General features: G+C 38.4%; 2 protein-coding genes across 2 annotated transcripts; one reads left to right on the forward strand and one right to left on the reverse strand.

The window, feature by feature from the left end:
- Nucleotides 1-3,247: 3,247 nt before the first annotated feature.
- Nucleotides 3,248-5,802, forward strand: LOC116253644 (PI-PLC X domain-containing protein At5g67130). The gene is made up of 8 exons (XM_031628577.2): nucleotides 3,248-3,729; nucleotides 3,812-3,934; nucleotides 4,036-4,173; nucleotides 4,308-4,406; nucleotides 4,538-4,841; nucleotides 4,925-5,148; nucleotides 5,244-5,330; nucleotides 5,422-5,802. The coding sequence occupies exons 1-8, from the start codon at nucleotides 3,571-3,573 to the stop codon at nucleotides 5,599-5,601; spliced, it is 1,314 nt and encodes a 437-aa protein (XP_031484437.1). The 5' UTR covers nucleotides 3,248-3,570; the 3' UTR covers nucleotides 5,602-5,802.
- A 5,177-nt stretch (nucleotides 5,803-10,979) lies between these two features.
- On the reverse strand, nucleotides 10,980-12,745 carry LOC116252128 (caffeoyl-CoA O-methyltransferase). Its single transcript, XM_031626206.2, has 5 exons — nucleotides 12,559-12,745; nucleotides 12,382-12,461; nucleotides 12,158-12,302; nucleotides 11,762-11,893; nucleotides 10,980-11,550 (listed from the first exon to the last, which is right to left on the reverse strand). The coding sequence occupies exons 1-5, from the start codon at nucleotides 12,649-12,651 to the stop codon at nucleotides 11,257-11,259; spliced, it is 744 nt and encodes a 247-aa protein (XP_031482066.1). The 5' UTR covers nucleotides 12,652-12,745; the 3' UTR covers nucleotides 10,980-11,256.
- Between the last annotated feature and the right edge of the window lie 1,256 nt (nucleotides 12,746-14,001).

Here is a 14,001-nt window from a genome sequence, read left to right on the forward strand (position 1 = left end):
TAAATTCTGAAATTATTGTTTAACTTATCCCTACCTCTCTCGCATTGTATTATAGAGGCTAATTTACAATGGTAACACATTGTTATTGAACCATGGACAAGAATTTTGAAAAAACATGCAGCTTTAAATAATGAATCCTCAAAGCAATTTAATAAAAATAGATACAAAGTTGTCTCCCTCTTTGGTTATTATTTTCTCTTTTAAGACCCAATGATTTTTTCTAATGCCAGTAACTCTCTCTGTGCCCACCACCCACAGGGTGCACAAAGTATGCTTGGGCGCCGGGCCCTAAAAAACCAGCCCAATAATATATCAGGCCGGCTCGGGTTGGCCTGATGGGCCCGGTTTGGCCCTATTAATTTTTTTATTTAATAATAATATATATTTTATTATAAAAATATATATATATATTTTATTTAAATCGGGCCAAGCTTGGCACAAACTCGGGTTTTGGGCATCAGGCCGACCCAGACCCGATCCTTATCAAGCCAGGTCAGGCCGATGCCCAGGTCTAATTCAAAGCTTGTGTTGAGACCTATTACGGTTCAAAAAAAGAGTGTATTGAGATGTGACAATGGTTACCCCCAATAGTGGTCTTACCAGGTGAACTGCCTTGCCATCCGTGTGCTTACAACCCTTTCGGTAATACTAAATTATGCAAAACAAGGAAATTTCACTCGCAATATAACTAAATTAATTTAAGGACTCAAACAAATGAGAGTTCGTCATGCAACTGATATTGTCAAAATCACAGTGAATTTGCTTAAATAAATAAATATGCTGCAGACCCCTATTAAACTATTTCGATAGGGATATTCATTCATGCATTCATTCTTCAAACTCTTTAGGTTTTTAATTAAAAAAATATAAATTTTAACTTGATCGGATTCCCAAAGGATTCCAATCTCAATTTATTTCAACAAATTCTCAAAATTATCGCCAAACAAGAGAAGGAATTCATAATAATTTTAGGGATATCATGGTCATTTTCTATATTTTAATCTTATCATTCTCTTAGTATCATTTATTGCACAAGTCCATGTAATTTAAGGTCATGGTTTCATAAACCCGTTTATACTATTCAGTTGATTTTAAATAGGGAGTCCAGTTCTTCAAACTTGAGCTTGACTCGTTTAACGTTTCGAGTTTAAGGGTGAGCTTGAACTCGACTCATTTACATCGGGCGAGTTCGAGTCGAGCCCGAGTTGGCTCGACTCTTTGTGCAGCCCTACGAACAGAACAATTTCCTTATACTCAACACTTTTAGGGGCCGTTATAAAATCTCAAAATCAAACAGAATTGCTTAAAACCTCCAAACGAGACCTGATAATATAAAAAAATAAAAAAAAGAGCCAGGACTTTGACTCTATAGTTGAATGGTAGGATAAAATAATATTCTTGCTCACCCACTTGAATAGGGCTGGTTAGGTCTACCTAATTCAGTAATTTAGTTGAATCAGTAGAAATTTATTTCAAAATAAATAAAAATAGAATATATAAAATATACAACAAAAAAGTTTAAAATATTTTAAAAGCTAACAGAAGAATGAGTAACATGCGACACATGACAGCCAATTGAATTTTTGCAACATTGTCAAGAGGATTTTTCACCCTCTTAAAGAGGGTTCAGGCTATTATTATTATTATTATTATTATTATTATTATTATTATTATTAACAAATTAAAAATATTGAAGCTGAGCTTAAATCGTACAAACATAGTTGAGCGTAGGGATGTTAATAAATTCAATTTGATTGATATCCAACTCACCTTCTTCACAGTTGCTGGATATGAAAAAAAATTATTGGGTTTATATTAAGAAATAACATCAGATTGATTCATATTCCGATCTGAATAAACGAATTACTCGATCAGATTTGGATTTTGTTTTAAATAGATAGTCTACATTTAATATCCAATTTTGAAAACTGGTCCTTAACGTACGGCAAGGCGCTTTGGATTCGGTTGTGGACTTAAAAATCAGATTCATGTTGGATTCAGGTTGTGATTTCATATTCAAATTTGAATAAGGAATTAGAATTTTCTTCATTCCTATTGATAAGTCTGATATGGAAAAGAATACATCTCATTCAAATCCCTCTACGTATGTCACCGAAGTCACCCAAGTACAAAATCTTTTCTCAAAAATTACAAAACAACTCGGGTTTCTTAAACTTTTGGGTTTCTTAAAACCAAATTTTCACAAAACTGAGTTTTTGACGACCTAATCCAAATGCCCCTTAAATTTTGAAAAAATTGGATTTTGTGTATTTTTTTTGTCTACTAGGCAGATCCCCCTCTGAACAAATTTCACTGGTTATACTTGTGAGCCAAAATACCAGTAGCTCATTCAATAACATTAAAATTAATGTTAATGATTTACTATGTTTATTGACCAATAAAAGTTACATATCGACTTATATAGCTTTGTTTAACTAGTATTTATCGGATTTGTAAAGGGTTATATCAGCTTGCATTGCATCGATAACCTTTTAATTGGATGATCGTGAAATTTGTAACACACCAAAAATTTAGTCGTGAGAAATTTTAGAATACTTATAAAAGAGATTGCAAGTGATTGGTTGCCTTGATTTTAACTTTTTTGTGATGGAAAACAAAGGTCTGAAGCATATAAGGAATGGTAGGAATCCATCAAATCAAAGACGAGCCCAGTGTGAAAGTAGGTTTAGTTGTGACATTTGGTATCAGAATTGGTTCAACACTCGAACCTGAGATCTCATATCCGTGGATGCGTGTTCTTTGAATGGGGTAGATCGTTAAAACCCAAAAGTTTAGTTCCGTGTTTAAGATTACAAGGAAACTTGAGGAACTTATAAAAAAGGTTGTAAGTGATCGTTGTCTTGGTTTCAAATCTTTTTGATGCCGAAACAAAAATTGTTAGGAAGTGTTAGGAAGCAAGTTTGGATCTACTAGACTATGAGCCTAAGCTTGATGTGGAGATAAGCTTAGCCGTGACAATGACTAGATTAATGAGAGTTTATTCAACCAAAGAAGATGAAGGAGTTGCTGTCATTAGCTTGTTAACTTGGATGAGCATAGCACAGCTCTTTAAACCAAAAAATCCAACCCCGAGTTTCTCGGATCAATTGCAGCCTTTAGGCCATGTTTAGATTCAGGGTGACCTGATATCCGGCGCGAACTCGAACATCTGGGATTTGTCGCCTGAATTCATTTTGGTCGAATTTCAAATATATGTCTTTTCAATGCAAAATATAACAAAAACCATAAAGTTAGAAATCTATTGCTTGCTTGGAGTGCTCTTAGCGCAGGTTCACATCCTATCTTATCAAAGATAGCTTAGAGCGTCAGTCAATCCGGTGGGAAGCGCAATTCCAGCGATTTAGAGGGTCGATCTTTCTGGTGGGGAGCGCACTTCCAGCACTGAGTTGCCTCTTTTCTGGGGATTGTGCAGAAAGCGTTCTTCATGTCAGACAATCGTCCCCAAACCCCTTTGTATCCATTGCTTCCAACTACTCTTGTCCTTCCCATTGATCTCTCACTCTCTATGCGATAGTCAGACTTAGCCAGTAACTTACTTCTTCATCAGTTATGAATCTCCTGTCTTCCTCCTTGATTCCCACTGTTTTCCTGACTCCCAAAATGAGAGAATGCAGAATCTCTTCAGGTGGATGGTGCTTTGCTTTACTGCTCAGCATGGTGGCCGCCTCCATCCTCCCAACAGATGCTTGCTCTGGTGGATCATGCCAGGTGTGGTGGTCTCTCTCTTTGGGCACTTGTTCCCCAGGTGGAAAATTTCTCTCTCTGAATCTCTCTCTGCGTTGCTTTTTAGCTTCTTGAGAGTTGCTCAGCCACTGGTGATTGTGGTCCGGGTCTTTACTGTGGCAATTGCCCTCTTGTGGGGAAGGATCAGACGATCTGTATGAGAGGTCAGGCTACCCAAGTGACTTCTGTAGTAAGTTTTTCCCTTTTTTACTTGTCGAGTTGTTTTCATTCCCTGGTATGTTTTTGCTTTTCTCTTTGTTCAAACTGGTGAATAATTTCTTGTGGCCACAGGTGAACGGGCTGCCTTTTAACAAGTACACATGGCTTGTGACACACAATGCATTCTCCATTATTGGTGAACCATCCTTCACTGGAACCTCAAGGGTCACATTCTATAACCAGGAAGACAGTGTCACCAATCAGTTGATAGTGTGCTTCTTCCTCTTTTTCTACTGCTTCTTGTCTTCATCTTCAACATGAAATTCATTCAATTTTACTATCTCTTTCTCTATCTCTCTCTCTCTCTCTCTGTTCCTCTAGTTTATTTTTTTCTCTTTTGGCAGAATGGTGTGAGAGGATTGATGCTGGACATGTACGATTTCGAAGGTGATATCTGGCTCTGCCATTCTTTTGGAGGACAGTGTTATAACTTCACTGCTTTTGTAAGTCTCGATGATTCAGGAAATTCCTGCTTTTGGATATTGCTTTCTGTCGGTTGTGTTGCTGGACTCCTTTGGTTAATGTTTAATCGGAACCGAAAAATTGATTCGTTTGTTTTCCCTTCTATAAACAGAAACCCGCGATTTCTACTTTGAAAGAAGTGGAAGCATTTTTGGCAAGTCATCCTTCTGAAATTGTCACCATTTTCATCGAGGATTATGTCCATGCTCCCAACGGTCTGACGAAACTCTTTACTGATGCCGGGTTGATGAAGTACTGGTTTCCATTGAGCCAAATGCCTGCAGATGGTAAAGATTGGCCTACAGTAACTGAGATGGTGAATAACAATCAGAGGCTTTTGGTTTTCACAGACAACGGGTCAAAGGAGAAAGACGAAGGAATCGCTTACCAATGGAGATATTTGCTGGAAAATGAGCGTATGCTTCAAAAGGCATTGTTGCTGTTTTTTTTTTTCATCTTTTATGCTAGAATTCTCTGACTAATTGTGATATACATTCAGCTGGAGATGGAGGTATGAAATCAGGATCATGTCGAAACAGAGGGCAATCGCAAGCATTGAATTCAAAATCATCATCCTTATTACTGCAGAACTACTTTCCCTCATTTCCAGTACAAATTGATAGCTGCAAGGAGCATTCAACCAGTTTGGCTGAAATGGTTGGCACTTGCTATAAAGCAGCCGGGAATAAGATGCCAAATTTTCTTGCTGTGAATTTCTACATGGTACTTTTCTCTGTAACTTTTTCTTCAGATATTTCTACAAGAGGCGATGATCTCTAGCTGAATACACATTTTTGTTCTTGATCTCCCTTTCCCAGAGGAGTGATGGAGGGGGCGTGTTCGATATCATTGACTGGATGAATGGTCACACTATATGCGGATGCAGTACCGTCTCTGCATGCCAGGTTCTGCGATCATCTTCTGTCTACATTCTACAAATGTTTATCTTAAAGAAATCACTGTGTGTTTATTGTTCCTTTGCTTGATGATTCTCAGGCAGGAGCACCACCAGGTTCATGTAAAAACTCTAATATTCCTGTCAGCAATCCATCCAGTGAAAATGGCAGGACAACATACTCAGGGACCATACAGTTTACAGGATTGTCTTCTTCTGCAACCCGTCACAGTCACTACCACATTGGCAGGCTGTTTTTCTTGATATTTTTTGTGTTCTGATGAGGTTCCTTTTGGTCCGTTTGTTTTTATCTTACTATCTTTCAATTTGGGAAATTTTCTTTGAAATTTTTCCTGTGGCCCATGATGCGGTGAGAATTTGAGGCATCATCAATGTGTAAAACAATCATGTTTTCCCACTCTTTTGGGGATAAAGAAGAGATAAATATCTAGTAATACCTGCTAATTCTTTGTTTTTTGGTATCTCCTTTCAAGTTCTTGCTTTTATAATGTTCAGAAAAACCAACCTCGTCTTGTTTGGAAGCTGGTTCACCTTTGTCCTTCCTGTCAACAGAAGCCACCGAGATGGATTTGAGCAATTGAAAAAAGAGAAGATGATCACCAATAGTGGTGTTTTTCTGGATCCTCAGCTTGAAAGCAAATTGGCAGCATGAACTCGCACCAATTATCTAGAAACAACGAGCACAGTGGGATCTTCACCTAAAGTCGGATGAGCCATGGGCTGAGTTGCTGGGGTCCCGACTTGGTTGGACTCCTAGTGCTAACTTGAATTTGGACACAGTTGGACCAAAAGCAGGTAGGACTAACTATTCAGGAAATTGTATTCTGTAAAAACTTCAAGCTTGAAAATTTTGTTGTTGTTTTAGTTATAACAAGAAAGGACATTTAATTGATTCAACTTCCAATATCTATTCTTCAATTTCCATGTGTAGATAAGATCTGTTTCATTTTGTGAATTTTTTGAGCCTTTCTTTGTCTAAATGATTCTAAAGGTGCACTTTTTTTGTCTGGCTTTATTTTTCTCTTTGTTGGGAACCTGTACCTATTTCTTCTAGGATCTTCTATCATCACATGCTGCAATCAATGCCTGCCTGCTTGTTTTGCTTGAACGCAAACTTTAATGATTTTTTGCACATGCAGCAGTTTAATCTTTCTTACACCTGTACCCTTTTTCCTTATGGCAGTACCAGTACTGGTCCTACTTTGGGTTCAATTGGCTATCATTGTACCGTCCTTTTTCTGCTGCACAGGGGGGAGGGGGGGAGGATTACATCATGCTTCTTTCCTAAACCAACCAAAATCTGAAAATTTTGAATTTTCTTGGAAGTTTGAGATGAATGGCCTTCATAAATCCAGCTGGTTGGAGTAATTTCCCATGGTTTGCTTTTGATGGAAGGAGAAGTATATCTTTTCATCTTGAGCTCAAAATCTCACAATTGTTTTGGTAAATGGGTCATGTATGATACTGTGAATTCCTTCTACATGTTTGTTCTAGGGTCTTTGCTTCTGGTTGCATGTGGATTCTTGTCCTGTTGCCTTCTAGTGAATGGATGACATACAGAAGAAAAGAGTCAAACTTTACTAAAGAAAAGGCATGACTTTTGGCTTTTCTATTCAATCCTGAGTCATCTTTGAATTACTATTGGATTGAGATCTGCGTGATTTTGCTTTTGATTTTGTCTAGAAGGCAGTCTGCCATCGAATATGATTTTAGGTGCCATTTATGCATTGTATTCTCCATTTGAAATTGAAAACAAGGGAACTTTAGACCACAAGGAAAAAATGCAGCTCATGGACACGTTATTTCTTCCAAAGAAGAAAGAGGAAGAAAAGCAGATATGGAGAATACCATGAAGATGTCCACAGAGAAGGTTTGCTGCTTGAAATGTGGAGCAGAGATGGACAGTTTGTACACTCAGGAACAAGACGGTTATGCCATATCGAGATGTATTAGCTTCTGATTCGAGGCAATATAAACCCTCTGTAAAGACAAACTCATGCAAGCCTTAGGCATAAAAGTGTGTTTTTCTGTAAAGAAGATAACAATCAAAGTTCTGAGCATAACATAAGGTTACTGTCTTTAGAAGAAATGACACTCCAAGTTGGAGGACAAATGGGAATTTTGCATAATTCTTCGAACGAAGAATTTCATGTAGACACCTTGCAATTGATCCACATCAACATGTTTTCTTTTTTGAGCGACACAGGCATTGGACACCTCTATGTTCACTAGTTCTGCAATTCACACTTGAATGCATAGAAATCAGTAGGATGTCATTAAACATAAAGGGTGCTGAAAACATCAACATGAAGGTCATGTTCCTTCATTGATCTTTCTTGATCAATATCCCAAGTAATCATAGGTACCCCCTTGTTTGCACACAAGTAACCATGGTTCAACATGCATCTAGAGATCGGGACAGAGTCAAACTCTGTTGAGGTGTCCCTGAACACTTTTAGTACACTGATGGCTCTTCTGCTCCTAGTGAATGCTTATCGTGGCCATCTGTAGAGGACTAAGTGCCCATTGTGCTTGACAATACATTTTCTCAAACTCAGTTCGATTTTCTCTTTGTATTCATGAGCCCTTTCCTTCGATTGTATTAGTCTGCTTTGGCAACTACTAGGTCCTTAAATCTTGAAGAAGGACAAGAATTGAAGATATAACCTTACAATCTGAAGGAGTCCATCTTAGGCCACAACGTACTTTAATCAACCTAATTCTCTCGTGAAAACGATAAGAACATTTCAACCACGTTTAGTTCACAAGATCATCTCCAGACTTTTCTTTTTTACTGCTTTTTCTTTTTCTTTATGTAGTGGGTGGTCATCGTTTAAGCGTATTCAATGAAAGGTGGACACATTGAACCTTTTCCTTTTCTGATGAATAGTGCTTTTGGTGCCATGGCACGTCCAAAAGGTTGGAGGCTTAAAAAATTGATAAATGTATGTGGGTCACATTGAAGCAAGCCTCTGGAACCACCACCATTAAAGGACGTTTGATAATAATAAAAGCTTTGCATTCTTGGAACACATGTTCTTATACTATACGTCATAAGAACAACACGTTTCGGTTTCACATCGTCTAATTATGTATAGGATTTGACTGTTAGATCTTAGGAACCAAAATTTATAATTAAACTTAACAAATTGTTACTGTCTCGCGAACTTACCACAAAAAAAAATTGTTACTGTCTCGCGAACTTACCACAAAAAACGCGAACTTACCACAAAAAAGTTGAGATAGATTTATAGAACACTCATACACAGTGCTCTATGAATGTGCCCCAAGTTTTTAGGCATGTTCATGGGATAAGAACAATTTGTTACCATTGCCAAACTGAACATAAGAGAAGGACATGGCGTTGTATAAACATGTATTCTCATAACACAATATTGTTCTTATCAAATACCTCTTAGAAGGTTGTTTGATGCGAGAAAGAGAATGTTGCATTTTGTTCCACTGAACACCAATTTGGCAAAATGTCCGTTTGTCGACTGTCCCATGTTTGCATGGGCTCACAGTACAACAGAAGGAGGTGCCAGTTTGACCTACTGCATCAGAGTCTCAGACAGTCTCTTAAAGGAAGAGACATGATTGTGTTGATCTATTGCCTGCTCTTTTGGATAGACCTGATGGGATTGATATTGTAAAAATAGAAGTTCCTTAAATTTAGGCTTTGAGATTAACCTATGCACTTCAGTTTGAGTGTTTGAAACCCAAAAATGTTTGATCCTACAAAATTAAAGTCACAATTTATTTCTAAATGCTTCAGATTCGTGTCAGCCTTAGATCTGTACTCAAATGCAAAAATGCATCCCTTCAGTCTGGAATCAAGTAATAATCAGATCCAGTTCAAGAGGTCCAGACTTGAGTCCACAAAAGAGTAAACCGAACTTGACCTGTTGCCAATCCTAAGCAAACAAAAGCAAAGTTCCACACTATTCGCAATTTGGGTGAACGGAGGCTAATCTCACTACCCGAGTGAAGGCTGAAGTCTCCCCTCTTCCCCCATCTCATAGGTTAAGGGTTGCTTTCGGTGGCTGGAGGAATCCCTAATTAAAAAGGTCAAATAACTCACTAACTCAGATATTCTTTGGCTCCTTCAACTGTTGCTTCAAAGCCTAATGCGGGTTGGTGAACAACTTCGCCACCAAACACCTTTAGTTTAATTGTAGAATCAAGATTCTACCAAAACCAACACCAAAACAGAACCATTTTAGTTGGCTTTCCAACCTTATATACATGCTTCTTATTTATTTATTGTCAAGCTAGGCTTAGGCAGCACGGCATTGCCCTCTATTGTTTGGCATAGTTCTACCAAATTATTGCTGAGACTGAAAAGTGGAACGAATTATTCATAATAGATCTCTAACTTTTTTATTCGTCTTCATTTTCACTTGTCGTCCTACTTTTGAAAATAACTCTCTCTTTCAATCAAACATAGTCAAGCTAGCAATTTCTCTTTTATCTCAATTCATCTTAAAACGATGTTAAGAATTGCCCCTCAAAATTAATGACCCACTGTTCTTAACTTTCAAGATGGAGATAATAGTCCTAGAAGAGAGTCCTCCACTTGCAATCAAACACCTAAAGAGAAAAAGATGTTCAACTCGAATCAAACACCTAAAGAGCAAAGGATGTTCAACTAAAGGCTAGAAACCAAGACAGACATTTCATTAATAGTCTCCATTTATAAGCCCTTGAAAATCTCTCACAATCTTCGCGTGTGCGACCCAAGTCCGAGTGTTGAACCGGCTCTGATACCATTGTAACAACAACCCAACCCACTCTCGGGCTCAGGCTCCTAGTTCGACGAATCCCAACCCACCCCTATCAGTTTTGGCTTCACCAGGACAGTCATTTCATTAATGGTCTCCATTTATAAGCAATTGAAAATCCCTCACAATCTTCGATACATGACTAAACTTTTGGGGTGTTACAATCTTTGATGGTTATGAAACATAGTGTTTGACAATAGGAACACAATGTGAATGTTTCATGGTTTGTATTAAAGATTGGATGGATTCATGAGACATTTGAACATATGTTTTATGAATTTGCTCTAATATAAAGTGTTTTTAAAGTCTTTTTGTTAAATGAAACAATTTGTAATTGCTTCAAGATTTTGTTTTAAAAATTAAAGCAGATACATATAACATTTTTTAAGTTATTCCGTAAACCTTCTCTAATTTTTGAGTTATATTTATGAAATAGTTACATACTCTTTAATTTGCCAAAGAGACCTTAGGATTACAAATGGGAAACCTTTTACATTTTAGGTGCATTAAATTAATTTAGAATGCTCCCCATGTCGTGATTGACAATCAGAGCTTGAGCTATCTTGGGCTTTAGATGGTGTTTGATAAACTCGGAATTATGATCCTTAAGATTTGACAAATCATGGATTTAAGATCAGAACCTTCTCTTTCCAACATTTTTCAATGCAAAAGAAGTAAAATAAGGTTCTTTTTAAGTGTGGATCAGTTTGATGAACAATAGATTTTACCACGGATCTTTCGTTGAATCAGCAAAAGCATGTCATGTTATACCTACATTTGATTCATGGATTTCAAATCCGGAGTAATCAGTATCGTTGTTGTTATTAGAGAAAAAGAAAAGAAACAAGGGAACCAACTTGCACACCAGAATAGACATTCGATTCTCATATAAAATGCGGCTGTATTACTTCAGCTTTGATTTAACATTTCATGAAAAATAACAAGAACTTCTAAACCAGTAATCTTTTAGATGGGGATTTGTTGGCTTGCCGCGCCATGCCTCATTCCAACATTGTTTCAAATCCCACAAGCCAAAGGAAGAAAGCAAAAAGAACGAAAAAATTACAAAGATATAGCAGAAGTTGCAGGAAGGCCAAGCAGAGAGCAGCAAGACTGGTGGCTGTCCTTTTAGGCCTAGTAGAGACGTCGGCAGAGAGTGATGCCATCACCAACCGGAAGTTGGCAGATCTCGATGCGAGGATCTGCAGCCAATGCCTTGTTGAGCTCCAAAACGAAGTCTCTGTAGTATCTCACATACTTCCTTAGTGGTGCATCCGGCGGCGCCACCACCGATCCGTTCCAGAGGGTGTTGTCATAACCCATTACGCCACCAACCTTCACCAAATCGATCAGCCGCTTGTGGTAGTTCAGATAATTGTCCTTGTCGGCGTCCACGAAGATGAAATCGAACGATCCATGATTGTTTTTCTGCAACCAAATTTACCTCTCCAGTAAGAAACAGAAAGAGAAACCAAGAACAAGAATTCGTCCCGATTTTCTGAGACAGAGATGCTAAATTTCTCTTTGCAGAGAATGAGAACAACAATTTTTGGTGAATCTTTGAAGTTGGCACCCTAAGCTGATGAAAGGGAAAGCAGTTTTAGAAATAAATTTAGAAACTTCATGGTGGCGAACATACATCTTCAATCAACTGGTCAAGGACCGGCAACGCCGGGCCTTCTCGGAAATCGATCTTGTGCGCAACACCGGCCTTCTGAATGACCGGCAAACCAAGTTCATAGTTCTCACGGTTGATATCCATGGCCAAAATCTGCAAGCATAAACATCATAATTAGTTCAAGTTGGGGGGGAGGACGGAGAGATCTTTTCAGATGGAAGATTGACTGCTGTGGAAGAAAGGAGCGGTATGACTCTTCCCCCATGGGACCCAGCTTTTAGAAGAAACAAAAGTAAGGCGGGCATGAAACTTGTTCTCAACTGACAATGGCAGCTCCAGAATCTCCTGATTACTCTCATCGGGAGAACCAATCATGCGTTTGTTGGCAACCGAAGAGTCAGAGGAAAGAGAGGTTACCGTTCCATCGTCGGGCAGAGCAAGAGCGGTTGCAAGCAGCGAGTAGCCAGTATAGACACCAATCTCCATCGTCTTCTTTGCGTTAACCAGCTTCAATAACATGTTGAGAAACTGCCCTTCATCCGCTGACGTGGTCATGATGTTCCTGTGGAACACAACTCCCATTAAGACCTCCACCCAAATAGATAGATAGAGAAACAGAGAGAGATACTGATTAACTATACCAGGGATGCTTTGCAGTAACTTCTCTGAGCTCTTTCATGGCCTCATGTTCTTTTGGGTACACACTTGTCTCCAAGATGTACTGTAGAATCATATGACACAAGAAACAAGGTTAGCTAAATGTCAAGAATAATCACTGACCAGAGATGAATAATTACTGCAAAATCTCCGCCTCTCACCTGGTAGAGGGCATCGCTCTGAAGGAGACTCTTGTGGCCAACCTCTTGGTGGCGACCACCCTGAGTTTGCTGCTCCTCTTGCTTGGTTGCCATCTCCTCTCTTCTTCTTCCTCTTCTCAGCTTCCTCTGGCAACTCAGGCTTTGATGGTGGAGAGGGAGAGAGCTGATATTGGCAACTGAGGCTTTGATTTTGGAGAGGGAGATAACTCATATTTATCAGCCCTCTGTGTGTGAGCCAGAGAGGACCAACAACCACACACCGCCGGGCTCTAATTGGGACCCACCTAAGCCGGCGACTTTTACCAACCATGACGCACTACGCTGACGTGACACCAAACCTCACCAACCCTCTTCTCTCTCTAGGTTAAGAACTCAGGAATCAGGATATTCAAGTGAAAAGATTTAACTAATTGGCATGTTATGTATAAAATGGAGCTGCCATTTAGTGGTCGACGTGAAGCACAATGTGTGTGTGTTTTTTTTTAGGTTTTTAAGTTTTTATTATATTATTGTGTTTTTAAGGATTTTAAGTTTTTATTGTATTATTGATGAAACACAGGCGAATTCATATTCGAAAAAAATACTTCTTGAAGTGACATGATCTTTGACGTCCAAAACGTTAGCAAATGACCCTCCATTAGAGGGTTATAATAACATGAAAACGAAAGAAAGGAAAAAGATCTCTACATATCAATAAAATAAAGCTGTTCCACCAACCTGCGTTTACGTAATGAATCATGATATTCACGTCTTTGGGGTCGAAAATGCCTGAAAATAAACTTATTGCTAGATTTTACGCGAGGCCATAAAAAACTCAACCGAAATCTCTTGAGTATGAGATCTGGTGGATTTTATATATAGGTAGGAATTAGGTAAAACAAGTGTAAAAATGAGATTGGTTGAACATATATATATATTTCAAGTTCCTGCCATTGTTAAAAGCATAAAGAAGCTGAAATTCTTTGGTCATTTGATGCTCTCACCATTCACACATAGATTTAGATGACATGGAAAATCTACCTCAAATACACACACGTGTGTGTATATATATATATATATATATATAGAAAAAATTGGTAAAAGCTAGGCACCCAGGCCCTTTAATTTTGATTTGGTGTTTATCATTTGTTAAACCTTAATGGTGTTTCTATAATAAAAAAATCGTATACTGTATTTAAAATAACTTTTGAGAAAAAATCGAAGTTTTTTATCTTGACATATATATATATATATATATATATATATATGAGGAGCACGACAAGGTCTACGTAAACTAATCATTGTTGTCAAGTATATCAGTCGAGACTGGCATGGTCGTTGGGTCTATGAGCATTGGCTGCAGCCTGACGGCCTTGACGTGCCACTGCGCCAACCAGCTTCATCCCGCCGCCCAAGTGGCGGGGCCGCCACTGTTGCGTCATCTTCTGCACCGCTGAGTCATTG

This window comes from Nymphaea colorata, chromosome 4, assembly GCF_008831285.2.
Source record: "Nymphaea colorata isolate Beijing-Zhang1983 chromosome 4, ASM883128v2, whole genome shotgun sequence".
NCBI lineage: Eukaryota > Viridiplantae > Streptophyta > Magnoliopsida > Nymphaeales > Nymphaeaceae > Nymphaea > Nymphaea colorata.